Source organism: Tupaia chinensis, unplaced genomic scaffold (assembly GCF_000334495.1).
Source record: "Tupaia chinensis unplaced genomic scaffold, TupChi_1.0 Scaffold000037_20, whole genome shotgun sequence".
Taxonomy (NCBI): domain Eukaryota; kingdom Metazoa; phylum Chordata; class Mammalia; order Scandentia; family Tupaiidae; genus Tupaia; species Tupaia belangeri.
Window position 1 is genome coordinate 2,449,116 of NW_006159479.1, and position 27,180 is coordinate 2,476,295.

At 37.0% G+C, this 27,180-nt stretch overlaps 2 protein-coding genes across 4 annotated transcripts in view; one reads left to right on the forward strand and one right to left on the reverse strand.

The window, feature by feature from the left end:
- SERPINE3 (serpin family E member 3) overlaps positions 1–18,149 on the forward strand; it is a 35,150-nt gene extending 17,001 nt beyond the window's left edge. Inside the window, exons 5-8 of the mRNA XM_006140526.3 lie at positions 5,784–5,884; positions 13,450–13,536; positions 14,078–14,161; positions 16,645–18,149. Of these exons, the coding sequence (XP_006140588.1) occupies positions 5,784–5,884; positions 13,450–13,536; positions 14,078–14,161; positions 16,645–16,688 (316 nt within the window). The 3' untranslated portion in view covers positions 16,689–18,149. The remainder of the gene's footprint in view (positions 1–5,783; positions 5,885–13,449; positions 13,537–14,077; positions 14,162–16,644) is intronic.
- The window catches only part of INTS6 (integrator complex subunit 6), a 105,344-nt gene continuing 93,998 nt past the window's right edge, over positions 15,835–27,180 (reverse strand). For 2 of the 3 annotated variants that reach the window (XM_014588327.2, XM_014588333.2), the window contains 3 exons: positions 20,816–21,187; positions 19,726–19,819; positions 15,835–18,286 (listed from right to left, as the gene is read on the reverse strand). In XM_014588327.2, the coding sequence (XP_014443813.1) occupies positions 18,193–18,286; positions 19,726–19,819; positions 20,816–21,187 (560 nt within the window). In that variant the 3' untranslated portion in view covers positions 15,835–18,192. The remainder of the gene's footprint in view (positions 18,287–19,725; positions 19,820–20,815; positions 21,188–27,180) is intronic. The other variant, XM_006140527.3, reaches the window with a different exon arrangement.

The window sequence follows — 27,180 nt, forward strand, 5'->3', positions numbered from 1 at the left end:
TATATATATATATATATATAAAAGAAGATTTTTTTGGGTGAGGGAGAAAGAAAACAGAAACCCTGTACTGATTAGCTGTCACTCCCATTTTCCCTCCCCTGACAACTACAAATCTCTTTTTTCTACATATAGATTTGCCTATTCTGGACATTTCATGTAAAAGAAATCATACAATATCTGGCCTTTTGTATCTGGCTTCTTTGTAAAATGTTTTTAAGTTTCATTCTAATAGTATGATTCAGTACTTTATTCCTTTTTATGGATGAATAATATTCCACTGTATGAATATGCTGTGTTTCACCTATCTACCTATAAATTTATACACATTTGGGAAACAAGACACTTTTTTGGCTACTGCAAGTATTCATGTGCACATTTTTTTATGATTATATATTTTCAATTATCTTGGTTATATACAGATGTCCTTGACTTTCAATGGGGTTATATCCTGATAAATTCATTATAAGTTGAAAATAAACAAGTTAAAAATTCATTTAATACACTTAGCCTATTGAACATCATGGTTTTGCCCAACCTACCTTAAACGTGCTCAGAACACTTGCAATGGATTGAAATTGGGCAAAATCACCCAATAAAAATAAATAAATAAATAAAATGCTGTGTGTGAGACCAGCAGTTAGTGTAATGGCTATGTCGCTGGACTCCCATGTAGTTAGTTGACCACAGTTCGAGTCCCAGACCCAGTGGCTTAAACTTACGCTGGGCGCAAGTGCGTGCATGTCCAAGATCCCGAGAGGAGAATGGAGGAGAAGGGATTGCGGCGTGACTGTCCCCCCTGGGGGATGATTTCTCGCTTTCTGTCTCTATGTCTCTCTCTGTCTGTCTGGCAAGTGCACGCGCCCTATAGCGAAAAACCTCTCCAAAAAAAAAAAAAAATGCTGTGTGTTTCGTGTAATTTGTGAAATACTGTACTGAAATTTAAAAAAAATAAATGTATGAGTATTATAAGTATGGTTTCTACTGAATGCATATTTCTTCCACATCAGTAGCACCATAATGTCTAACCATTCTAACTCAAGATTTGTCTGAACCTAAGAATGGAACTAGCTACTGGGTTATGTGATAACTTTACATTTTGCTTTTTGAGGAACTGCCAGACTGTTTTCTATTTTACATTCCCTTCTGCTTGAGGAAATTTTTCCACATCCTTGCTACACATGCTATTATCCATCTTTTTTTATTATAGCCACCCTAGCCAGTGTGAAGTGGTATCTCACTGCGACTTTCACTTGCATTTCCCTAAGATGTAGAGCATCTTTTCATACATTACTTGAATGTTTATATAAATTTTTCATGAAGAAATATCTATTTCAGATCCTTTGCACATTTTTTAAACTGGTTGTTCATCCTTTTATTGTAAAGAACTAGTAGTTCTTTACATAGTCCCTTATCATATACAAGATTTGTAAATATCTTCTTCCATTTTGTGGGTTATCTTTCCACTTTCTTTCTGGTGTCCTTTTTTCAAAAGTTGTTTTAAAACTTTTTAAAACAAAAGTTTTCATTTTGATCAAGTTCAATTAATCTATTTCTTCTTTTGTTTCTTAGCTTTTGGTGTCTTACCTAAGAAAGAACTGGTAAATCAAGAACACAAAGATTTTTTGGTTTTGTTTATTACTTATTACTTCTGGGAGAGAGAGGGAGAGAGACAGTACCTGATCCTAACATCATGATCCACCCCGAACCTCAGCCAGCCCCAGATCATGGGCACACGTGGCTGGAATACTCAGGGAAGTCTCTGGAGGCAAATCCAGGACCTTTCCATGTCGATTAGTCTTTTTTTTTTTGAGAGAGAGAGAGAGTTTTTACTATAGGGAGCATGCATTCACCAGAGAGACAGAGTGAGAAATCACCCTTGGGTGGGTGGGGATAGCCATGCTGCAATCCCTTTTCCTCCATTCTCCTCTCAGGTTTTTAGGCATGCATGTACATGTGCCCAGTGCAAATTTTAAGCCACTGGGTCTGGTATTCGAACTATGGTTGACTACATGAGAGTCCAGCGACATAACCATTACACCATCTGCTGGTCCCAAGAACAGAGATTTATGCTTGTTTTTTCCCAGAAGTTTTATATATTTGGCTCTTATATCTAGATAGGTTTTTGGTCCATTTTACATTAGTCTTTATACATGGTGTGAGGTAGAAGTTGAACTTCATTTTTTTTTTTTTTTTGCCTGTAGCTATTCAGTTGTCCCAACACAATTTGTTGAAAAAGATCATTCTTTCCTCCACTGAATTTTCTTGGCACTCTTGTCTAAATCAATTGCCCATAAATGATAAGCTTATTTCTAGATGCTCAATTCTGTATAAGCATAAATGTTCATGCCTTTGCCAGAACCACACTTCTATTATTTTTTTTTTTAGAGGTTTTTGCTATAGGGCGCGTGCACTCGTCAGATAGAGAGAGACAGAGAGACAGAAAGCAAGAAATCTCTCCTCGGGGGGATGGCCACGCTGCAATCCCTTCTCCTCCATTCTCCTCTCGGGATCCTGGGCATGCACACACATGCGCCCAGCTTGAGTTTTAAGCCACCGGGTCTGGGACGTGAACCACGGTCGACTACGTGGGAGTCCAGCAAAATAGCCATTATGCTAACTGCTGGTCCCTAGAACCACACTGTCTTGATTACTTTAGATCTGTAGTAAGTTCACAAATGAGAAAGTAAGTTCTTTGATTTTTTTTTTTTCCTTTTCAAGATTGTTTTGGCTATTCCATGTCCCTAGGATTGGCTTGTTAATTTCTGCTCAAAAGACAGGTGAGATTTAGATGGACTTGTATTGAATCTGTAGATTTGGGGAGTAAGTGTTCCAACCCATGAATGCAAGATGTTTTTCCTTTCTTTTAGGCCTTTATTACTTTCTTTCAGCAATGTTTTATAGCTTTAAGTGCACACATCTTATACTGTTTTGGTTAAATTTGTAAGTATTTATTCCTTTTGATGTTTATGTAAATGGAAATGTTTTCCCAATTTTACTTTCAGAGTGCTCATTGCTGGTGTATACAAAAACACAAATGATTTATCTATTTGACCTTGTACCCTGTCATTTAGATGAATTCATTTTTGAGCTCTAGCAGGTTTTTTTTTGTGTGTGTGTGTGTGTGTGAATTTTTTAGGATTTTCTATATACAAGACAAAATTATCTGTAAATGCAGATTTTTTCCTGTCTAGTCAGACTGCATTTTATTATTTCTTTTTCTCACAAAATTGTTCAGCCCACCAATGTGAATAGAAGTGATCAGAACAGACATTCTAGCCTTGTTTCTCATCTTAAGGAGAAAGCTTTCAGTCTTTGGCCATTAAGCATGATATTAGCTGCGAGATTTTTCTTGACATCCTTCACCAGATTGAGGAAATGGCCTTCTCTCCAAAATCTGTTCTCTGTTTGCTTTTGTTTTTGTTTTGTTTTAATCATGAGAAGGTGTTGAGTTTGTTAAATACTTTTTCTGCATCTATTGAGGTGATCATGTGGCCTTTGTCTTCTACTCTATTAATACATTATGTTAATTTATTTTCAAATATTAAACTCACCTCGCATTCCTGGAATAAATCCCATTTGGTCATGGTGGGATTAATACGGTACTGAATTCAATTTGCTAATATTTTGTTGAGGGTTTTGCATCTGTATTCCTAAGAAATATTGTCTGTAGTGTTCTTTTCTTGTGGTAGCTCTGTCTGGTGTTGGTAAAGGTTGTTGGTTTTTTTGCTTTTTTTTCTTCCCTCTTTTTCCACCCTTAAACTATTTGTACCATTTCTTCTCAATATGCCTTTATATCCATGCAAGAAAATCACTCTATTCAGTCATACCTTACTTTTATAGCTGTTTTAGTTTCCTAAAAATTGTATTACTGAGTTTTATCACCTACCATAATTATTATATTTGGTTTCAAAGAACCCTTAATTATTCCTCCATATCATCAAGAAACACCTTAATAAAAACATAATGGCAACAATAAATGTATGAGCTATGCTGGACATTGTACAAGGATTATTTCATTTGATCTTCACAACCCTACCAACAAGCACTATTATGCCTACTTTACAAATGAGGACACCAAGGCAAAGAAAAGTAAAGTAACTAGCTCCTCAGCTAGAAAGAGGCTGAGCCAGGATTAAACCAGAATACTGGATTCTCAAGCTCATGCTCTTAACCCCTGTTTCAGCATTAAGAGTTTCCAAAAAGGATGTTTTCAGTAATTAAGAAATTTCAGAAGTGGTAGTTCAAATTTTTTGAGAAATGTCAAACAAAGTTTTTTGTTTTTTTGTTTGTTTGTTTGTTTTTTGGAAAATCCAAAATATACTTTCATGAGAAAGTCTGATATTTTCATTTAAAATATTGATCACATTATCTTGTATTGCAGTAAAGACTTTGACATTAGTTTCATCCAATATCTTTATTCTCCCGCAACTTCTGCATTATTTATAGAAAAAAAGACCATCTAAATTTAATTTCAAACTTTTTTATTTTCAAAGAGAAATAATATCAGCAGCCCTTTAAAAACATCTTTCAACTATAAAAATTTTAATGGCTTGTCCTTGGAGAATTATTATAAAATTAGTGTCCTGGTTTATTGTGTTCACTGGGCTTATTAGGAAAACCAAGCCTTTAAGTTGCATTCCTTCCTTGCTGGGTGTTAAGGCACACACCTGCACACAGCAACTGTGAAAAAGTGTTTTATAAGCATATTACATGAGACATTCCAATAATTGTCAGTTAATCAATCATTTCTTCTCAGCACCTATGGTATGTGAGATGCCATATGAGTAAGTAGGGAGCAAAATGCAGCTGATCAGAGCCCAAGCTCTGCATTCACATAGCCTTGGTTTAAACTGAGGTTCACCATGTATTATGTCATCTTGGGAAGTTTCTTAAACTCTTTAAGCCTCCATTGTCTTATCTACTAAATGAAGATAATAATGACATAGTGATATGAAGATGAAATGAGATGATTTGCTGAAAACACTTATTATAGTGCCTAGCACAATGTTAAGTGTTCATTAAATAATAATTAGGAAATAAAAATGAACTAGAATCTGACAAGCTAGAGGAAGGGGTTTGCAGTGTGAGCTGAGAGTGCTCCTCTCTCTATCTCAATTTCACATACATACATGTGCTCTGTCATAAAGAAAACAATTTTAAAAAATAGAAAGCCTAATGTTTAAGGCCCAGTCACGGTAGTACAGGCATTGGCCTAATGATGTGCAGTGCTGAAAGTCACATGGCCAACTGCAGATGTGCTTAAAGTCACATGGCCAACTGCAGATGTGCTGAAAGTCACATGGCCAACTGCAGATTTGAACCCTAAGTAGACCTGAAACGCACCAGGGGTACATGCTCAAGATCTTGATTAGCTGAAGGACTGGGGAAAAGATTGTGTCAGAATAAGGTCCTTTCAAGGGTACCTCTCTCTCTTCTCTGCTTTACAGAAAAAAAACTTTTTAAAAAAGTTTTATACCATAAGAATAGAACAGTGTTAAAGGGACTTTAAGAAACAAAGGTCATACAACAGTTGGAGGAGGGGGGTGATTGGATAATGGATAATTGAGGAATGGATAATAATGGAGCCAAGGCAGAGGAGGGAACGAGCTGTGTGTGGTCAGTCAGTGGGAAAGCATTATGAGAAGTGGTGGACGATAAAGCTGGAAATGATTCTGGTGACCCTGACTTCCAGTTAGGGACACTGGACTTCTTGTGGTATGTATGAAAGTATATTGAATGAGAATTTTAAATGGAAGTTTATGTTTTCTCTTTGTTTTTCTTAGATTTAGAATCCAAAATCAATTCAACTTAAAACGCATTTTAAGTTCCTGGGGAGTCACTGATCTTTTTGATCCACTCAAAGCTAACTTGAAAGGAATTTCAGGTAACAACAAGTCCTTCTTCCAAACTTACAGGCATTACGTTTGGGACAGTTTTATCATTCTTTGATTATTGGTTTCTATAAAGCCTTTGGTGGCAGCCAGCCAGAGTCAACATTATGTAAAAGAACAACAACAAAAAGGTTTTTTTTAATGTAAGAATGTGCTGCTTCTGATTAACAGTCAAATTTGGGTAGTTTTTGGAGACCACCTTCATGATGAGATCAATAGCACAGGAAACTTACCTTTCTTTCACCCATCATAAGAAGTGTGAGACAATGATGCTACAATCAACTATTTTGATCTTCCACTGTCATGACAGCCTCACAGTCACCTTTTGTTTCTACCTCCTCTCCCTTCTTGTCCATTCGCTGTCCTATGAGCTAAACTTGAAACTTTCCCTCATATTTCCAATTTCCTTCCTTCAAATCACTCTTGTAACTTTGCCCTAAAATGCTCTGTTCCAGGATCCATACTGAATTTCTTTGCCCACAGCTAACACACTACTACCAATCAATAGAGGCTGTCTGCCTGTGATTTGAAGAACTTTTTAAAAGTTCATAGGAGGGAACCAGCAGTTAGCGTAATGGCTATGTCGCCGGACTCCCACGTAGTCGATCGCAGTTCACGTCCTGGACCTGATGGCTTAAAACTCACGCCGGGCGCGTGTGCGTGCGTGCCCAAGATCCCGAGAGGAGAATGGAGGAGAAGGGATTATGACATGACCATCCCCCCTGGGGGGTGATTTCTCGCTCTCTGTCTCTATGTCTCTGTGAGTCTGGCAAGCGCACGCGCCCTATAGCGAACACCTCTCAAAAAAAAATAAGTTCATAGGAAAATGGAATCGAAGTAGGAGTATATAATGGAACAACAACAAAAAATTTGAAATCCATGCATACTTTATAATATATATTTTCCATAAATTTTTTGAATATCTGTTGTATAAAAAGAGTGGAATTCAGAAACTGTACCAAAATACCCTCAGGAGACTTGTCCAAACTTGGCAACATGAAGGCTCAAATTTGTTTCTACTCTGGACAGTAAATTATCTATACAGGGACCAGCAGTTGGCATAATAGCTATGTCACTGGACTCCCATGTAGTCGACTATGATTCGAGTCCTGGACCCAGTGGCTTAAACTCACACCGGGCATGTGTGCATGTGTGCCCAAAATCCCAAGAAGAAAATAGAGAAGGGGTTGTGACATGGCCATCCCCCCTGGGGGGCGATTTCTCGCTTTCTGTCTCTGTCTCTGTCTTTCTAGCAAGTGCACATGCCCTATAGCAAAAATCCCTCCCCCACAAAAAATTATCTGTGCAAATATGACATTATGGCCTTGATTTCTCTTTATCTGATCAGATTGAAAATTACCAAGTTGAATGTTAGAACATCATACACAGAGTTCTCTAAAGCTTTGCTTAGAATCTTCCTTCTTAAATAATCTCAGAAAAAAATGGGAGTTTGATCCATAAGAAAAGTGTTGGGTTGGACTTTAGTTGTGACCAGACACACTGTGTGGCAAAGTTACTTATCAAATAAAACACAAGAAGAAAGATGTAGTGTTTTAAATGTAACAAGTCTGCATTTATTGCTTAATGATGGTTAAGTCGCTGGACTCCCACATAGTAGATGGACCTGGTGGCTTAAAACCCACAGTGGGTGGGTGTGTATGTGTGCCCCAAATCCTGGGAGAATGAAGAAGGGATTGTGGTATGATTTCTCACTTTCTCTGTGTCCTTCTCTGTCTCTCCAGGGAGCACATGCACCCTATTGCAAAACTCTCACTAAAAATAAATAAAGATGCAAAGAGATGAAATCAAGTTGCAGCACGGTGTCCATGACAATGTCTGACTTACAGTTGGATACCCAATAAATATCTTTGGCTTAGTTATGACACAATCAGAAATATTTTGTAGTGACACAGGCAGATCTGCCACTGCAGGGAAAGGAGGAATACTGGAGTGAAAAGATCAGAAGGCAAGGAAAGAACAAGAGATGGAGAACTTAAGTACATTAATGCAAAATCCAACTCTGTCTTCCTAGAACTTCAGAGCTCAGCTTTAGCATCCCTGTGGTTGATGGCAAACCTACTCTTTTGATCATCCTAGTTGATCCTAGCCAATAAAACCTTGTGGCTACTTTTATCTTTTCTTCAGCATTACTATATTCAATTAATTACTATGGCTTACTGATTGTTCTTTTAAATATCTTAAGTCTCTGTCCCTTAATGTGCTAGAAGTACATCCTAAAGTGCCATCAATCCTGTGTCCTCTAACAGGACTAATCTCAACTCACATGTGTACCTCTACTATTGGTAAAGACTTTCAAGGTCTATGAGCTCCTCTGATGAGATCTCAAGTAACCTAATTTAAAAAATATCTTGACATGTAACTGATTTTTTTCTAATGTAATTTAAATCTACTTAAATTTGTTCAAACCAACAGAAATACAGGCTCCTGGATCAGGTTTATTTAAAAATTATTGAGCACTTATGTACCAAGTGTGAAGCTCACAGTCATGTTTCCTACTAACAACAACAAAAAATGCCAAACTTCTATCTTCTTTAAAGTTTTATTCTTTAAAGCAGGTGTCAGGAAACAATGGACCACTATCTGTTTTTTGTAAATAAAGTTTGACTGCAACATAGCCACCCCAATTGTTTAAAAAACATTTATGGCTGCTTTCCTGCTGTAAGAGTAGAGTCTAGTAGTTGGGGCAGTCATAAGATGACCAGGGATGGTTAAAATATTTAATATCTAGGCCTTTAGAGAAAAAGTTTGTCAACTTAAGTATTACTTTTAAATGCCCTTTTCTAAATATAATAAATGTCAGAATCTGGTTACTTCTATGCCCAAGTGAGTTTCTGACTTTATTGCAGAGACAGGTCCAAATTACTCTAAGAAATGCTTTCCTCATTCCTAAAATGTGGGTAGCCATCACCCACCTTGCATCTTAACTGTAGAAATGAAATGATTTAACATTTAGCACAGATCAGCAGAGTTAACCAGAAAGTGACCATGAAATACTAGCCTACCTTCCTTCAATTAACAAGGGGCTACCAGGCAGTTCTGCACTATTAAACATGTGGCCTTTTCTTTCCATTTGGTTCAGAACCCAGAATCATTCTCAAGTTCTGCTTTCCAACTTAAGTTACTCACCTTTTCCTTCTTGTCATCCAATCCTTTTATGCTGCCTTAAGAACTCCCTCAATATCAAGACCCAATGAAACTCAGGGTACAACCCTCCCCTCACCTTGGCTTATTTGTTTCTACCGTGGAAAATAAATTATCTGTGTAAAGATGGGACTGTGACCTTGACATTTCTCTTACCTGAGGAGACTGGAAAATAACTATTTTGAATATTAGAACATCCTTGAACATATTGTCTAAAGCTTTGCTCAATCTTCCTGCTTAAGCAATTGCAGGAAAAAAAAAAAAAAAGGGAGTTTGATCCATAAGGAGAATCGTGGCTTAGGTGCCTCCCCCCAACCAGTCATCCATGACACCAGTAGTTATGAAGCGTTTAGAGTAATTCCAGTTTCACTCACATCAAAAGTACAACTTCCCCGGGAATCCAACCTCCTTTAGAATCAGCAGGCTTTGACTGAGACCCAGGTCCCCTAATCTAAGAAATACCCCTTATGCGCAAACTTGAAATTTTTAAAAAAAACTGTCTTGTCCTCAGCTTTTGTTAAGTGGGTAGTTTCTGATCTCCATTCAGTACGAGATGTGAGTACTTCAAAAAGTTTATGGAAAATGGAATTAAAGTATGTTTATTTCAGCACGAAAGGTGAAATCCATGCATCATTTTTGCATAACCGCATTTTCCGTGAACTTTTTGAAGACTGTGTATAAGTTCTCTGTTACTGTGACTTAAATTAGGCAAATCGCCCAGAGTAGTTTGGTTAAATATGTAAGTTAACTTGGGCCACACCTGATATCTGGTCAGAGCTGCAACAGGAGGAGTGAGGAGTAAGTTAAGGGAGGTGGAGAAAGCAACTAACCAGAGTCTAGTTGCAAAGACCACCGCAGTCTTCATAGCATTCTCTGTATATTCTGGGTTGGGTGCTGTGTGACACGCACACACCTTCCATTTTTCAACAGCTAAGAGATATGAAAAGGAAAAAGACAAACTAGAAGCAAGTTCTAACGAGAACTTTTTAAAGTTACTAACTCTGCCAATACTAAATAGTAATAGAAAGACACCCCTTCCCAAAGAAAAATAAGCAAATGATACATTTATCCTGCTTTACAAGAAGCTATGGATCAAATGCAAGAGTATGATTTACATTTTGCAAATTTTGTGGTTACACAATGTCATGTTATTAAGTCTCTTACACCTTGTGAGAGTATGACCAATGACATACAAAGAAAAATTATCTCCACTAACAGAAGAGTAGGAGGCACAATCGATCATTTGAGATTTGCCAAACAGCTGCTCTGTGCTGTGGTTCCAGACACCAGCCAATACTCATCCAACATTGCTGAAACACATACGTGAACCAGGCACTATTATGCAAATTGGGGAAAGAAATATTTAAAGTGGATAAAAAGTTGTTTCTGCCTTCTTAGTCTAAAAACAAAGGCCAACTGTAGATGATGTTATGGCATAAGAGTGGAAAATATGCTAGAAGGGAGGGTATGAAGAATCTTACCCCTTTGCTTTGGATATTGAACATAATGTAGAATAAATAGGTTTATAATAAATTAATTCCCCAGAATGCTAATCTAGTAAATCTGGGGAAAAGCAGTTACATGGTTAAATACTATTAAAATCTTCCTGCGGACATTCACTATAAACATTAGCAAATAAGCAGCTCTGAGAAATCCCTACTAAAAACAGAAGTGTGAAACTGTTTAACCCATAGTGGTTATGGAAAAAGGATGCCCCATGGCCAATTGCTCAGTTTAAGTCCTGAATCTCATGGCTTGAAAAACATGCTGGGAGTGTGTGCGTACATGCCCAAAAACCTAAGAGAAAGGAGAAATGGAGGAAAAGCGATTACGGTATTATGACTATTCTCCATGGAGAGAGAAGGGGCTTTCTCATTTTTCCTCTCTCTCTCCAGCAAGTCCATGCACTTTCTGGCAAAATTTAGAAACATAAAGGTCTAACTCAATCTTCCACATTTAATCAATCATGGAACCCACGTTACAGAGTCTTGACAATCAAATTTGAGGAAAACAGGTTATGCCCCTAAAAAGCACTAAGCAGCTGCCTTCAGAGGAGAAAAATGAGTACTACTTACTTTTGTGGGTAGTTACTGAAATACCCAACGAATCAAATGAGACATAAGGGAGGGATTGTGGCATGACATGGCTAACTTGGGTGCTTTCTCCCCCCACACACACTATGGAGCATATGCACTCACCAGACAGAGTGAGAAACCACCCCCCAAGAAGATGGCCACATCACAATCCCTTCTCCATTCTCCTCTCAGGATTTTGGACATGCATGCACACAAGCCTGACATGTTTCTCAAATTACCAGGTCCTGAATTTGAACCACACTCAGCCTTGTGGGATCCAATCACCTTAACTATGCCACAGGGCTAGCCCTTTCTTTCATTCTGTCTTTGGTGGGTGTACACATTCTATGGCATTAAAAGAAAAATGTTGGGAACCAGCAGTTAGCATAATGGCTATATCGCTGGACTCCCACGTGGTCGACCGTGGTTCATGTCCCAGACCCGGTGGCTTAAAACTCGCGCCGGGCGCATGTGTGTGCGTGCCCAAGATCCCGAGAGGAGAATGGAGGAGAAGGGATTGCAGCGTGACCATCCCCCCTGGGGAGTGATTTCTCGCTTTCTGTCTCTATGTCCCTGTCTGGCGAGCGCACGCACCCTATAGTGAAAATCTCTCAAAAAAAAAAAAAAGGAAAAAGAAAAATGTTGGGACCAATAGTTGGCATAATGGCTATGCTGCTGGACTCCCACCTAGTCAATCACGGTTTGAGTCCCAGACCCAGTGGCTTACTCATGCAGGGCACATGTGTGTGTGTGCCCAAGATCCCAAAAGGAGAATGGAGAAGGGATTGCAGTGTGGCCATCTCCCCGTGGGGGGCGGTGTGTGATTTCCCACTTTCTGTCTTTCTTTCCAGTGAGCACATGCACCCTATAGCAAAAACCTCTCAAAAAAAAAAAAAAAAAGTTGATATTGGAACATAAAAGTCATTTTTTATTCATAGATTTCTTTTAATTTTGGCACTGCACTTCAGTGTGCTCAGTAAGCTAGTTAAGGACTGATTATTTATTTGTTTCTTCTTCAAATTTCAGATCCTGCAGAAAATGACCAACTACCAAAATAATTCAGATTCTTCACTGGTTTTAGGACAAGTGATTCCAAGTGAATGTTTCCATTGATTTTCCCCTTCTGTCCTATGCTGGAATATAATTGTTCCTTATAGTAAATACAGCCAACTGTTAAGATCTGTGTATACCATATTTATAAGATGGATGGAATGCTGCATATTCTATATTCTGGGTTTTATCCTCTCATAAACCATCTTCTTACACATGCATGACAAATGCAAATTGATTTAAATATTAAACTAAATGAAACAAAGAATGCTACTGAAAATATAGCTATGTCAAAATGACTAACACTCATACCACAGATCTCTTTCTGGCAGCCTGCTAGAGTTGACTAGAATATCCCTTCTGAAAGGTGGTAATATTTGAATGGAGGTGTTGGGTGTAAGTGAGCTTTGAGTCAGAAAACCTGCCTGCATTTCCCTCTCTGCTTATCAGGTATATAATCTCAGATGACTCAAAAGCTCTCTCTAAAATAAAAGGACTTAAGAGTAAATTATTTCTGAAGTTTCTTCTCATTCTAAAGGCTGTGACTTCCATCTTTAGTGTGTCATCAAGTACCATTTCATATTCTACAAAGCTGTTTAAAAATAGTTAAAGGTTAAACTACAAAAATCTGTCATATCTTCCTATTTCCTAAGCTTATCTTTGAAACTATTAGCACATAGAACAATTATAGTTCTAACCTCTTATTTTCTTTGCTGATTCTAGCCCATGAGGCAAGGTGACCGCATAATGGGTATACAGAATGCAGTCATACAATATTAGACACATACTTAACATACTGAATTATGCCTCATACACTTGCTGTGTCATTTAAGAATGGCCTTTAAAATACAGCCCAAGAAGGCAATCAAGGGAAATCACTTCAGAAGCTTGCTGGAAATTATCTCTGGGTTATGGAATCTGCCTTTAACTCATATCTTGGTGGGTCTTATGATGACTGAAGTTTAGAAATATAGCTCAAGTTTACAATATTAACTAGAAATAATTTTTGAAAATAAATCACTGGGAAAATGGGGCAGTACTCTTAGTAATAATTTGTGAGAGACTATTAGATAAACATAACTGAAGTTTTGAAAGGTTCATAGAATACTGAACCTGAGTTTTTCAAATAATCTCTCCTTAGCTACAAAGTGAGCAGCAGTGAACACTGTTGTTTCCTAAGAAATTGTTTTTGAATGTTCTCAAATCCTTAGAGTAAAGGTATAGAAAAATGGAAGTAAATAATTCACATTTTTATCATTCTCCGGGGTTAGGTCAAAATGACTTTTATGTTTCTGAAGCCATCCATAAGTCCAAGATTGAGGTTCTAGAGGAAGGCACCAAGGCATCTGCAGTCACAGGTATGTTCATAAAGGGAAACAACACTTGGTCACACTGCTTGTCCCCATTCGATCTCTGTTAAGTGTATTCAGTTCAGTCTTCACCCTACTAGATCTTCCTACTTATTAGTCCCAAAATGGATGTGGCATAACATAGAAATTAAAAAACAAAAATAAGTTAACAGCAAAGAGGTGGGTTTTTTTTCTTTCTTTCTTTTTTTGGTAAAATTAAGAGACACTCATTTGTACAAATCCTTTTGGACAATGGTACAAATACTTTTGTTTATTCCATAAAACAAGGAATAGGCACCCTAAAATAACTTTTAGCAAGGAATTTATTCCGTGGAATAGTTTGAAAATAGACAGATTTGGTTAGGTGCTATCTTTTCTCTGTAATTTACCCATTTGCACCCCATCGCACCACCATACAAAGAAATGTCATCAGAATATTTTAGTTTCTTCAAAAATATAGGCTATAACCAACTTCATACCCAATTTAAATAGTGATTTTCTCCAAATGAATAGAAAATGCAACAATATTCTACTATTATCTTTCCTGCAGCTCTGTTGTTACTGAAAAGGTCTCGGATTCCTATTTTTAAAGCTGATCAGCCATTCATCTTTTTCCTGAGAGAACCCAACACAGGTATTATGATATTTGTTGATCAGATGCAGATAAATTAAATATTTATCAGTGTATCTCTAGCAACAAGAGCTCATTTGTCCACTACAGCCTCAAACAAGCATTCCTTTCAGCTGTTTCTATGGTGCTTCAGAAGCTTCCCAGTTGCTATGTCTTGTATTCTGAGAAAGGGAAATATTTCATGAGTACAAAGTATACTACTACTGAACAAGCTTCTCACCACCTTCTCTCAGCTTTTTTGTAGTACATGTAGTTTTATTATCTTTGTTTTTAATTCAAGAGGTTTCTACTTTCGGAGCTTACAAAAATCATGAAATTAGACCAAAATATAAATCTAGCCTTTTTTTTTTTTAGTTGTCATAGAGCCTTCTCATTATTTTAAGAAAGTAGTTTCTCCAAGCAAGTAGAATATGCCAGGGTGGTCCCTAGAGACTCTAGTATTTGAGTGATCACACCTAGATTTTGACACTAGTCTTCTGTTGTTCCTTCTCAAAACCAAATACTTCTGCTCTAGTATTTTTAGTCCCACTCTACAACCTTATCTTAATCTAAAGATGGTGAACAGGCAAAGCCTTAGCACATGAGAATGACAAGCAGATGTCTTCTAAGCTTCAACCACCTTGAACAAAATCTTTAAATTATTTCTTTTAATAATGTTCCTCTTTCCCCTCACCCTATGAAGAAAAAGAGATTCTCAGTTAAGAGTTGTTGGCAAGTCTAAGCAGTGTATTAAAAGAAAATAGGATGGAACAAGATTAATAAAATCAAGCAAAGGTGGATCTACTTTAACTAAACATCAGGCATTACTTTTATTTACGGAGAGAAAATATTCAAAAGTTAGAATAAGGAAAATTATGCATGTTTTTATACAAATTGTCCAGGAAATACTGTCAACATCATTTTATCTGAGAATCATTTGTATACTGCTTTAACTTCCAAATCAAAGGAAAAATTTTATGACAAAAAGGATGAAGGTAATCCATTCACTGAAAAATACTCTATTTTGGAATTATTTGGGGAGAAAAAGTCCATCAACACAATATATCCTCTTAGTATTTCATCATGATCATCCCAGCCCTACTGTGAATAAATGAAAATGTCACTTGTCACTCAGAACAGGCAGCAAAGCCTTCTTTTCGAAAGGATTCGTGTCAAAAAATGAAAGACGAAAAAAATGACAGGTTCTGTTCTCTCAAGAAACAGAGATAAGAATAATCTTTAACAGAAAGGTTATTGCCAAAAGCTGATAGCCATTGAAGGTTGATAACAGTTAAAAGAGAAAAATTCTGCTTTTGAAATTTGACTGCATAAAAATGATGTGAAAACCTTGAACTAGGAAAGGATGTGCCACTATTTCGGTGGTAGGCGTGTTCAGAACTGCCTTAGTTTCTGTTTCTATCAGAATAGAAATACAAGGCTGATCCAAAACCAGTTCCATAATACATCACAAATCTTAGTATGGTCCTTGTCGATGTATTTACCTCTCTTTCTGGGAGGCAGTAGCCAGTATCACACAAGGGCTATTCTCCTGGTAACAGCTATTGAAAAGATCAGAAATGGGCCTCAGCCTTCATTACTCCAAACTGACAAATAGACTGATAAGAAGAACTGATGAATCAATTCACAAATGGGACACATGAGAACATTAAGAAAAAAATCTGAAAACGCCAAGATTCAACTTTTTGAGGGTAACATTTATCCAGCCTGAAGTTATTCAGTGATGTAAAGGACATAAAAGACAAGATATTCCCCTCCTCCCAGACAGTCTCTCTCCCTTTGGCTGACAAGAATGATTACTAATTTAACTAATATGTCCGTATTTCTTTAAAATACAAATGAAAAAGATGGGATATTAAGCTTTAGTTTTGATGGGCTTTAAACCTTGTAACTATCAGGTCATTGGGAAAGTCATGCTGTATTTTTGCTTTCTTTTCTATGCAAAAATGAGTCATGACTTTCCCGATGACCCAACAGATTTTGGAATAAGAATGGAAAGTGTATAGTGGCAGAGAGACGAATCCCTTTCACCCTTCTCCACTCTCACCAAAAATTAGACATGACTGCTACTTCCCAATTTCCTCCAGGGTTCATTCTGAAAAATGTATTAATGGTCAAGGGTCTAAAGGATTATTATACCTCATATTGCAGCCCATGAGATAGAAAAAAGAACTTTCTGATAAGGAATGCTGCTAAATATTGGAATAGATTGAATGTCTTTCCTAGATATTCTTAGGTATGAACTTTTTGTCTGAATGATTCCTAATCCTATTAATCTCAGAATCTAAATATATGAGTTCAAGACCAGACTGTTGTCTGAATTTTGTATAGATCTTGAGTTTAGCATTGTGATTGCAGGCAATTACCTAAGCAATTCTATCCATTAAATGATATCTTTACTTAAAATTATTTTATAGAGGTAAAAGTTTAAAGAATTGCATATGAAAATACTATATTTTGTTACATTAAATGTTTCTGTTCCTTGACAGGATTTGTCTTCAGTATTGGAAGAGTTTCAAATCCCCTTGACTAAATTAGCAGACTTCAAGCATGTTCTCCACTTTCACCTATGCTTTTCTTCATAAAAAGTTACAATTTTATTTTGCTATACCCTTGAAACTCAAAAAAATGTCCTTGCAAAGTGTAAAAAGGGTATGCATTTTCAGATATTATGAACCTAAAAACAGAATTTTATTATAATTTTGTAAGTTATTTGCCCTCTCTTAACCCACATCTATTATAACCTTCTTTCCTAATCATTACGCCACAAACCACTAAAAGGCACAGCAGTGGTATATAAATGGTAAATGAGTCAGTCTATGGGATTGCTTCCTCAGTAAGAACACAGAAAGCCATGTTGGATTGAGGGGAGAATGAACAGTGTCAGTTTTACTTATCCAATATAACTCAGGAAGAATGCAAACTGAGTAAAGTCATCTTACATCTGTTTCCTTTCCATCTACCTTCTAAATAAAACTGAGAGTTTAACGGTGAGAATAGCAAGGCAGAACAAATCTTCTCTGAACTTTTAATTTGTTGTGTACTTTTGTAAGCATCGTATCAAATTGCTCAAGGCTAGGTAGACATTTCAAAGTATGCAGTGTATCCCGAACTTACCACTCCCTAAACTAATAGCAGCTTCAGCTTAGTGCCATCCACAAACCTAGTGAGAAAAAAAAAGGAGTTGAAGGGAAGTAAGGAAACCAATAATGTCCAAAATGTCTGTTTTGTCAAACAGCTTTTAAAGTATCTGCTGCAGACAATACCATTCCCATTATTACCTAGGCAGAAATGGGAGTATGTTGGCATGGCCAACAAAAACTACGAACATATAGTAAAAAGACAATGCAGATTATGTAACATATAATTACAGTTAGGATTAACAAATATGAACTCTAAGTGATGTGTTTTTCCAATGCTAAAAAGCAAGGCCTTTAAAATTCCATTATCTTAAGATGTTTTTAAATGATTGCTTTAAATGTGATTATTTCCTAAACCACACAAGAGTAAAATAGAGCATTTATTGATGGAATAACAAAAGTGCTTTTCTTAAATATTCTTCAAAATACATTTGTACAACTTACAATAATATATCCAAAATAACTGTATATACAAAACATTACCTAGTTTTAATGTATGTGCTTTTTTCCCCAAAAATTACAAAGTAACTTCTTTTTAGCTTTTTTTTTTGGCAAAGTTCAACCTTAACAGAGGTGACAATTTTAAAGGTTGGTTTAAGAAAATAGAACCTGAGGGAAATTGACACGCAAGAGTCAATGACAAGCAAGAGATTTGGAGGAATATTTTAGTTTGTTAAATAAAAAGGTTTTTTAGAGTAGTACTTTTCACATTACAAAAATAAACCAAAATGAAGAAAAGGTCACTGTAAAATGATGGAAAAAGGATCTGTAGACTTGCTTTAGTATTTCAAATAGCCAACAATGCATGTCAAAAAATGAATGCAAGATCACAACAGTCCTATATTTACTTTGTATTTGGAGAAGATAGTGAAACAAATGGCCACATTCTATTTTCTCTCAATTGCTATTAATATGGTTGATCTGATTGGCTCTTCGATGAATTTCATCCAAGAAGTTCTCCAGTTGTTCTATTAGCATTCGTTTTTTAAACCTATATGAAAAATAAATAATAGCACTCTCAATTACTCTTTAATGGATAGCAGTATGGTGTGTAAAAGAGATAAAAACTACTTTGGGAAGATTTTTCAAAGTAAAATAAAAATAGAAATCAATATTTTGGCATATAGAATCTGTTAGAAGATAAGCAAATTACTGTACTAGTACAAAATTGTAGTTTTCCCCTAAAACAAATTATCTCGGCCTAGAAATAATGGAAATGAAGTTATTCCTTTCACAACCAAGAAGAAAAAGGGGGGAAAATACTAATATATGCAAGGACTGCAAATATTCTAACAAAATTTGGCCCCCCAAAGCAATTATTCCAAAAACTTCTCATGCTCTCTGAAAGTTGAATGTTAAAAAGAAAAATGTGAAAGTACAAATATAATCCCCCAGAAAACAAAAGGAGAAATAAAAATTGGGCAACAACATTAGAGAATCATGGTATTCTAATACAATTTGAAAGTTAGTAAATCAAAGATAACTAGCCATCTCTAACATAGGATGTAGCTAGCAGTTTAAGTTCAAGAGGCAATTTTTCAAAATTTTAAGAAGTGAAGGTAGGTTAAAACTGCATCATCCACATAAATACTGGGGATACTCTAGAGTATCAAAAAGAGGGCTCAGCAGGTGCCATGACGGTTAAGGTACTGGACAGAAAGCAAGAAATCACCCCCAAAAGGGGATGGCCACACTACAACCCTTTCTCCTCCATTCTCTTCTTGGGATTTTGGGCATGCCTGGTGTGAGTTTTAAGCTGCCAGGTCCAGGAACCATGGTCAACTACGTGGGAGTCCAGCAACATAACTGCTATGGCATCTGCTGGTTGTGTTTTAGTTATTTCTAATCAATCACCAATTTTATATATGACTATATAAAGGAGAAATATTAAAGACTATAAAACATAAAGATATCAAAAAGCCACAAAGATGAATAAACCACTATTATGTAAATATCTAGTAATTTGCAGGGAAAAAAGGTTCATAATTCCTGGAGAATTTGTTTGCAGCTACTTTTTTAAGTGAACTGCTTTCATTAAACTAAAAAAGTATTTATACATATATGAGTGTGCCTAACAAATATAAAACAACACAGGTGCAAATAGATACTGTTAAAATGCTGTCTATAGGGGCCAGCAAGTGGCTTGGTGGCTAAGGTGCTGAAAACATGGTCAACCATAGTTCGAATCCCAGACCTGAGGGCTTGAAAATCATACCGGGTGTGTGTGCCCAAAATCCCAAGAGGAGAATGGGTTGCAGTGTGGCCATCCCCCCTAGGAGGTGGTTTCTCACGTTTCTTCTCACTGTCTCTGTCTGGCAAGTGTAAGTGCCCTATGGCAAAAACTCTAAAAAATTTTTAAGGGCCCCTCCCCCCCAAAAAAAACCTGCCTATATAGTGGGCTCTCATTTCATAATGTGCAAGCTTATTTACCTTGATGCTTCTTTAATGACATTTTGTAAAAATATTAGTCTTGTTTGTAAACTGCCTTGCACATGCTTCAGTAAAGTGAAGATTCTTTCATATTCTGGAAACAAGAGAAGCAAAAAAAAAAATTAAATGGCTTTCATTTGTGTTCTTATTCAATATTTTTCCATTGTAGTTTATTACAAAAATATTGTATATAAAATCTTAACATATTAGAAATTTTATAATACATTTTTAACATGCACATATAAAATGTATATGTATAAACAAAGATAAAATCTGTCAAACACTGCTTTTTTTTGGTGAATGTTGCTCTTAAAGTATAGAACACAAGGCTTAGATGAGTGAGAATATAGCTTTTTGAGAGTACCACTAAAAAATAATAGGGAAGTGGCCTTTTCAAAAATCTACTCTTAAATGCAACTACAGCAAATGGGGTGGGTGGGTGAACACTAGGAAAACTAGTGCCATTTCGATTTCAAGTTTCACATAAAACTTATCAAGGATTATAAGCTCCTAAATGCTACAGACTGATACTCATGTTCTGGACCACCTGTGGATCACTACATTACCATTATAATATACGATGCTAACATTTTCTGAATGAATGACAATAATACAGAAAAAATTTTCCCACAAAATTCTTCTGTATTTTTATAATAGATAGCTTTCAAACCTTTGGGTTTTGGGTCTAAACATTTTCTGGTCACTATCAGTTTAAATCTTAAACACAGTGGTAGGTACTATAATAAGAACTTTATAGACACAAAGTTATTACTTTTCACATCTTTTTGGATTAGCTATTATTTTAATATTCCAGTTGCTGGCTAGATAAATACTCAAGACTATAGGTTCCTGTCACAGTATGAACTACGTGTAGTTTTCCTCTGCTGTCAATCCTGCTGCCCACCCACCATACCTCAACACAACAGGTATTCAAGTGTTTGCAGGTTGAATAAAGAATGAAATATTACATAGCTCAGATGTTCAAAAGTTATCTAATCTAGAATCAGATCTATGCTTTCAATTATTTGACTTTTTGATTTTTGAACACACACAGAAATCAAATCTGAAGTTAGTCTCTAATTTTACATACTTCTTCCTGGCTTTCGGATCTCTTTCATTATTTGTGCTTTTAGTTCAGTATTGACCTCTTCATGGCTTCTGCAATGCACTAATTTCTTTCCTTTATTGAGTGAGGATGCGGGTATATTCTCTTCAGCACACTGTTCTTTATCTCTTGGCTCTTCATGATTTTCTAAAAATCCACCAATATTGAGGTCATTAGTTCCTAAATGGTCATGACCAAGAGCCTCTGTGTGATTTGTTGGTCGTTCCAATAAATTGGCTGGAGAAGATGTTGAAAATTCAGTATCCATAGCATTTGGTGTGATTTCTGATGAAAGTTGGTCTGCAACATGATTTTCAACTACATCATCCACTATTGAATCGTTAGTGGCTTCTGAAACTAAAAACAAGCATAAGGAACAAAATTACAAAAGCCAATTTCAAAGACAGTAAAGAAAGCTACATACAACATTACAGCAAATCACAAGTTATTTCTTCGACCATGCAATTTAATAAATAATGTGATATGGTTCTCAGGCTTTGCCAAAAAAAAAATGTGGATTTCAATGAGAAACACTCCGAATATTTACAAAATATGTACAATTTCTGCCCCGGGTGGGGGTGGGTGGGAGGAGTAGGCCAATTTCAACCAGTTTTTAGATTTCTGCTTTATTCAATTTTATTGAACAAGTAGGTTAGGTTTCAATATGTTCGTGAAATATATCATGGTCATCTTTATCTTAGAGAGTCCTAGTCCATACCAACCTATCTCTGCCTATACACTCATCTATTATCATTTAGAGGGAAAATAAACAATAGGTAGTTTATACTATTCAAATCCTACAGGGAACATACCACCAAACAAGTCATGTTTCATGGTTCATCTTTCTCTTAAAACCATCCACGTAGTTCTCATTAACTGGGCAATGCAGAGCAACCTGATGCCTATTTCAGCTGATTATATCACCAGACCTGAAAACTTACAAGTTTGCCATATAAACCAGATTATGAGACTTGCTTCCCTCAGAAATAGCTGCATTCCAAGTTATCTCATTGCTCACCAACTTGCAGGACACTAGCTGAATTTATCTCTACTGGCCTCATCATCCAAAATGTAAAATCCTTTTATCCACACTCCACTCTATACATCCCCACAATTCTCTCAAATTCCTGACTCCCTCCTAAATCCTATTTCATGGTTTTGCAAACTCTTAATTTTTTTTTTTTCCTTTACAACTTATGCTTTAACTTGGCAGGACCTCATCATGCTGAAATCCCTCTCCCAGCCTTCCAGTCAGCCAGGACTTCTGGCACATCCAGTGTGTTCAGATCAACCCAAGATCCAATCCATGGCCTCTCATATGGCTCTAGCATCACATGGTGGAGCCACATCACCTGAACTACCACAGATGGGTCGCCTTATCATTATAAGTATTATACATGTACAATTTTATACACACACACACACACACACACACACACACACACACACATGAGAGAGAGAGAGAGAAAACTAACTCCAGAGCACAAACCTATAGTCACTGATGGCTCTGACATCTGGTTCACAGCCTTCCTTCCCTCTTTAAGTCCCCTTGAGTTCTACTCTAGGGCCTTATTACTGTACGTGTCTATAGACAAGCAGCATTAGCACCAGAGTGTGCTAGAAATCCTCATCTTGATTCCTAGCCCAGACCAAATAAATGAGAATCTAGTTTTAACTAGATTCCCATGTGATACACATAAATATTAAAGTATGAGAAGTGCTGTGCTAACTTCAATGTCTAAGCACATCACCTGTCAAAAGAACCTGCCCGCCCCATCCAATATGAATTCAGGGATCAAGCAGCATTATCTTTGAAGTAATTAATTATAATTAATTATTTTGCTACTACTCTTTATTTTTTTTAAAAGTTTTTAAAGACAGATTTTTGCTATAGGGTGCGTGTGCTTGCCAGAAAGACAGAGAGGCAGAAAACGAGAAACCACCCCCCGGGGGGAGGGCCATACCACAATCCCCTCTCCTCCATTCTCCTTTGGGATCTTGGGCACACACATGCACCCGGCGCGAATTTAAGCTGCCAGGTCTGGACTTGAATCACAGTCAACTACATGGGAATCCAGCGACCTAATCATTATGCCATCTGCTGGTCCCTACTGCTACTTTTTTTTTTTTTTTTGGAAGAAGTTTTTGCTATAGGGCGTGTGCACTCTACAGAGACAGACAGAAAACGAGAAATCATCCCCCAGGGGGGATAGCCACGCAGCAATCCCTTCTTCTCCATTCTCCTCTTGGGATCTTGGGCACACAGGCACACGTGTCCAGTGTGAGTTTTAAGCCACCAGGTCCAGCACGCGAACGGCAGTCGACTAGCAAATCTTATAACAATCTCTCTTTCTCCCATGAACATTATTTAAACCCCACCCCCCCAACTCTCTTCAAATTTGATTCTGCCAATCTACCCTCTGAGCAGTAGTATATGTTACCTACTTCACAGAGGAAAATAAAGTAAAGCCAGGAGGAGCAAACTTCCTGTACTTCCCCCTAAACTTGTGCCCAACACCTATTCTGCTCAACAGAAGCAGCAGTCTATCATCATCATTTTCAATCTCTCCTTCTACAAGTTCTACCACACTAATATTTAAACACACTCAAATGTCTTTGACCTTAAAAACAAACTATAATAGTCATCTTCAACCTCATGAATTCTTCTAACTACCACTATCTTTCCCCACATTCTCTTTTTTTTGGGAGAAGTTTTTGCTACAGGGCATGTGCGCTCACCAGAAAGACAGAGACAGAAAGCGAGAAATCACCCCCCAGGGGGGATGGTCATGCCACAAACCCTTCTCCTCCATTGTCCTCTCAGGATCTTGGGGATGCACGCACACGCACCCAGCATGAGTTTAAAGCCACCCACCGGGTCTGGGACTTGAACCGTTATTGACTACATGGGAGTGTAGTGACATAGCCATTACGCCAACTGCTGGTCCCTCCCCACATTCTTTTGCAGCAAACCTTTTTAAATTGGATTTATATATTCATTGCCTTTTCTCACCTCTTATTCTTCCCTTACCCCACTTTTTAGGCTTCTGCTTTCTTTACTCCACAAAAATTTTGTTAAATAGCCAAAAACAACAGAACTTTTCTAATCCTATTGCTTTGTCCTTGAAGTATTTGAGATCACCACTCAATTCTCTTCCTTTTAGCTTCCATGCTATTTCTTCCTCTCTTGGATCTTCTATCTCCATCTCCTCTTCTGTTCTTCCTTCTCTTAATTTTGCAAGGTTCTCCCTGAGCTTTTTTTCTTTTTTACTTCCTTTCCTTTTCCTTGGTAAGACTGTATGCACTCTAACAGACAGCAAACTGCCTCTCATACCCACCCATCGAGCCCAGTTTTTTCTCTCAAGTTCCCAAACTCAAATATTCATCTTCTAACTTAAGACCTCCACTTGACTATTTAATATGTACCTCTAAACTCATGTATTTCTTCTTCCTCCCCACTCAGTGTCTCTCAATAGAAAAGCCTGATTTCTCCCTTGCCTTGAGCCCAACATCCAATTAGTCACCAAGTCTTTTGCTGATAGAGCTAAGCGTTACATGAATATTTATTCTTCTCATGACCTCACTGCCAGGTCCCATAATTTCTCTCAAGTTTCCTACTTGGTCCCTGTGCATGCACAATAATTATTTCATAACATCAAATAGTCAGCATCCTTATTATCCAATGATCTGATATGTATTCTGTTCTGGTAAGTTTGATTCTGGGTCCAGTAATCCAGTTGCAAATGGTCTACTTGTCTCTTAACTACTTTTTTTTTAACAATTTAGTTCGATTTTAATAAAATGTTTTCCTAAGTATTATTTTGACGAGGTACCCATGTTTAAGTTATGAACATTGACAGTGTCCAGTTATATAACCACACTTGAAGTTAAGGATTTGAACCATTTTCTAATATTAGCCTATTTTCTACACTGCTTATTCACATATGCCCATTAACAAATGAATGGAATGTTTTCTGTCACATTTATTGGTTTGAGTGTTTTCTGGAAAACTGTAGTTATCTGGGAAAACCGATTTCCATGCTGGCATTGCATGCATCCAAATAATAATGCACAGAGGCACAGAGTAAGAGCAACAACAGAGCATATTGAAACACTAGCACACCCCATTCCCTCTTTTCATTGCTTGTTTTGCTTAGCACTCCTTAAAACAAAAATAAGAATCTTGAATTCAACGTTCAACTGCCAAAGGTTAAGAGTAGGGCACATACTTAGGGTTCAAATGAAATAGTAAGCACTAGCTGGCGCAAACGGTAGACAATTGATTTATGTAAGTATGACCTTATCGTCTATAACTCTTGTCAACCATGATCTTCCTGACAAATTGATAACTCACACCAACACGATTTAGGTTTGATATATATATATACAAGGTATTAACAGTGTGTTCTTTGGGAAATTAAGATTAATAAAGACCTTAAGACTACCCAAATTTGATTCAGGTCTTTGGGAAGTGAGAAACTTGTACTAAGCAATTGTGCTACATTTCTGCTGCAGTACATTATTTTAGATGACTATACCTAAACTATCCTTGGTTTCATTCAGTTAAATTGTATAGGGTACAAACAGGAAAGCATGCCAGCCAGTTAAGGGTTCAATAATGCATGATTTTCATTCTCTTGCTCTAAGAGCTTGACTTGGGAAAAAAAAAAAATTAAATCAAGGAAAATAAAAAGATTTAAGGGCCTCTTCTGCTTTAAGGGGGAAAAAGGTACTCACTAGTTTGCTTAGATATGCAGGGTTAGTGGCGCGGCCCTGTGTGTTCCAAGTTTTAATGAATGGTTTTTAAGATAGGAGAAGGAAAACATCCACTATCCCTTTTCAGAACTTAAATAAGGGAGCAGTAGACATTCTTTACACCCAACAACTATGGCAGAGCAGTTCAAATGTGACCAAGGTAAATATAGAATGAAGATGTTCTAAACACAGCCAGAATTCAGCAAATCTAATATACTAAAATCATATGGTTATATGTTGAAAGAAAATGCACAAAAACTAAATAGGAATTTTGAGACTTTTCATTTGAAGGTATTTTTAATGCTATTAGATTCACAAATATGCTAATTTAAATACCCAATCCTATGTATCTAAAATACACATTGCAAGCATACAAATATCTATTGTCTCCACATATCAACACCCATTCATATCATGGTTTGGAAATGGGAAGAATAGATTCCCCTTAAACTGCAAGTCAGCAGGTGTTTCTTTACAGTTAACTTTAGCAAAATTCATACAAAATAGTAATTAACAATGATCTTCTTTACTTGTTAACTCAAGGAAACACCGTCAAAATTGCATTTTGTTAGTTTCTGTACTAAAATGTAGAAAAACTGAACTACACAAGAATTGAAAAGTTAAAAATTCCTTAATTTTTTATTCCTGGTACCACTGCCACAATTTACAGGGCAATATGCCTGATGTAATGAAAAGAAAAAGAAAAAGACAAAGCTACAACAGATAGAAGACCTCAGGAATATACATCTAATTGACACTACATTGCATTAATCAATAGCTGCACTTTTTGCAAACTGTGGCCATGACAGTCCTGAACAAGAAGGGTTTCCTGTTTAAGCTGCAGTAACTTTTCTGACTACGGATCATCGTTCTTCCTGTGGCAGATTTTTACAGTCCCTTCTAATGCATTTGGGACGACTGTCTCAAAGTAACCTGCAGCTTTCCTGACAACTCCTCGCTTTTTCTCCTGCTAAGAACTGTAGCCCTTTTCTGCTGTTTTTAGAACCTCCTTAATACCATATCCACCACTTCCACCACCAGATCCAAAACCACCACAAGGACTGCCCGAGTTTCTTTCACCAAAACTGCCTCCTTTCATGGGTTCATAATTTGATTGCTGTTGTCCACTATAATTTCCAAAATTATAGTTTCCACCGCCACCATAGTTACCACCACCAAAACTTCCTCCTCCATTGTAACCATCATATCCTCCACCACCACCACCACATCCATCGCCTTGGTTTCCATATCCTGGTCCACCACCACCGTAGCCACCTCTACTACTATAACCAGGACCACCACCACCATAGTTGACACCATCACCTCCAAATCCATTACATCCACCATCAGCTCCTCCATAACTACCTCTGCTGCCACCACCTCCACCACCATAGCCGTCTCTTCCACCAAAGTTTCCACCATGACCAAAATTACCTCCACCACCTCCAAAGTTTCCTCCACAACCTCTTTGAGATCTAGCAGACTGCATCTCTTTTTTAGAAAAGGCCTTTTTTTTTTTCTTCTGGTATTTGTGTGTGTTTGTTTGTGTCTTTTTTTTTTTTTTTTTTTAGAGGTTTTTTTTCTCGGGGTGGGCG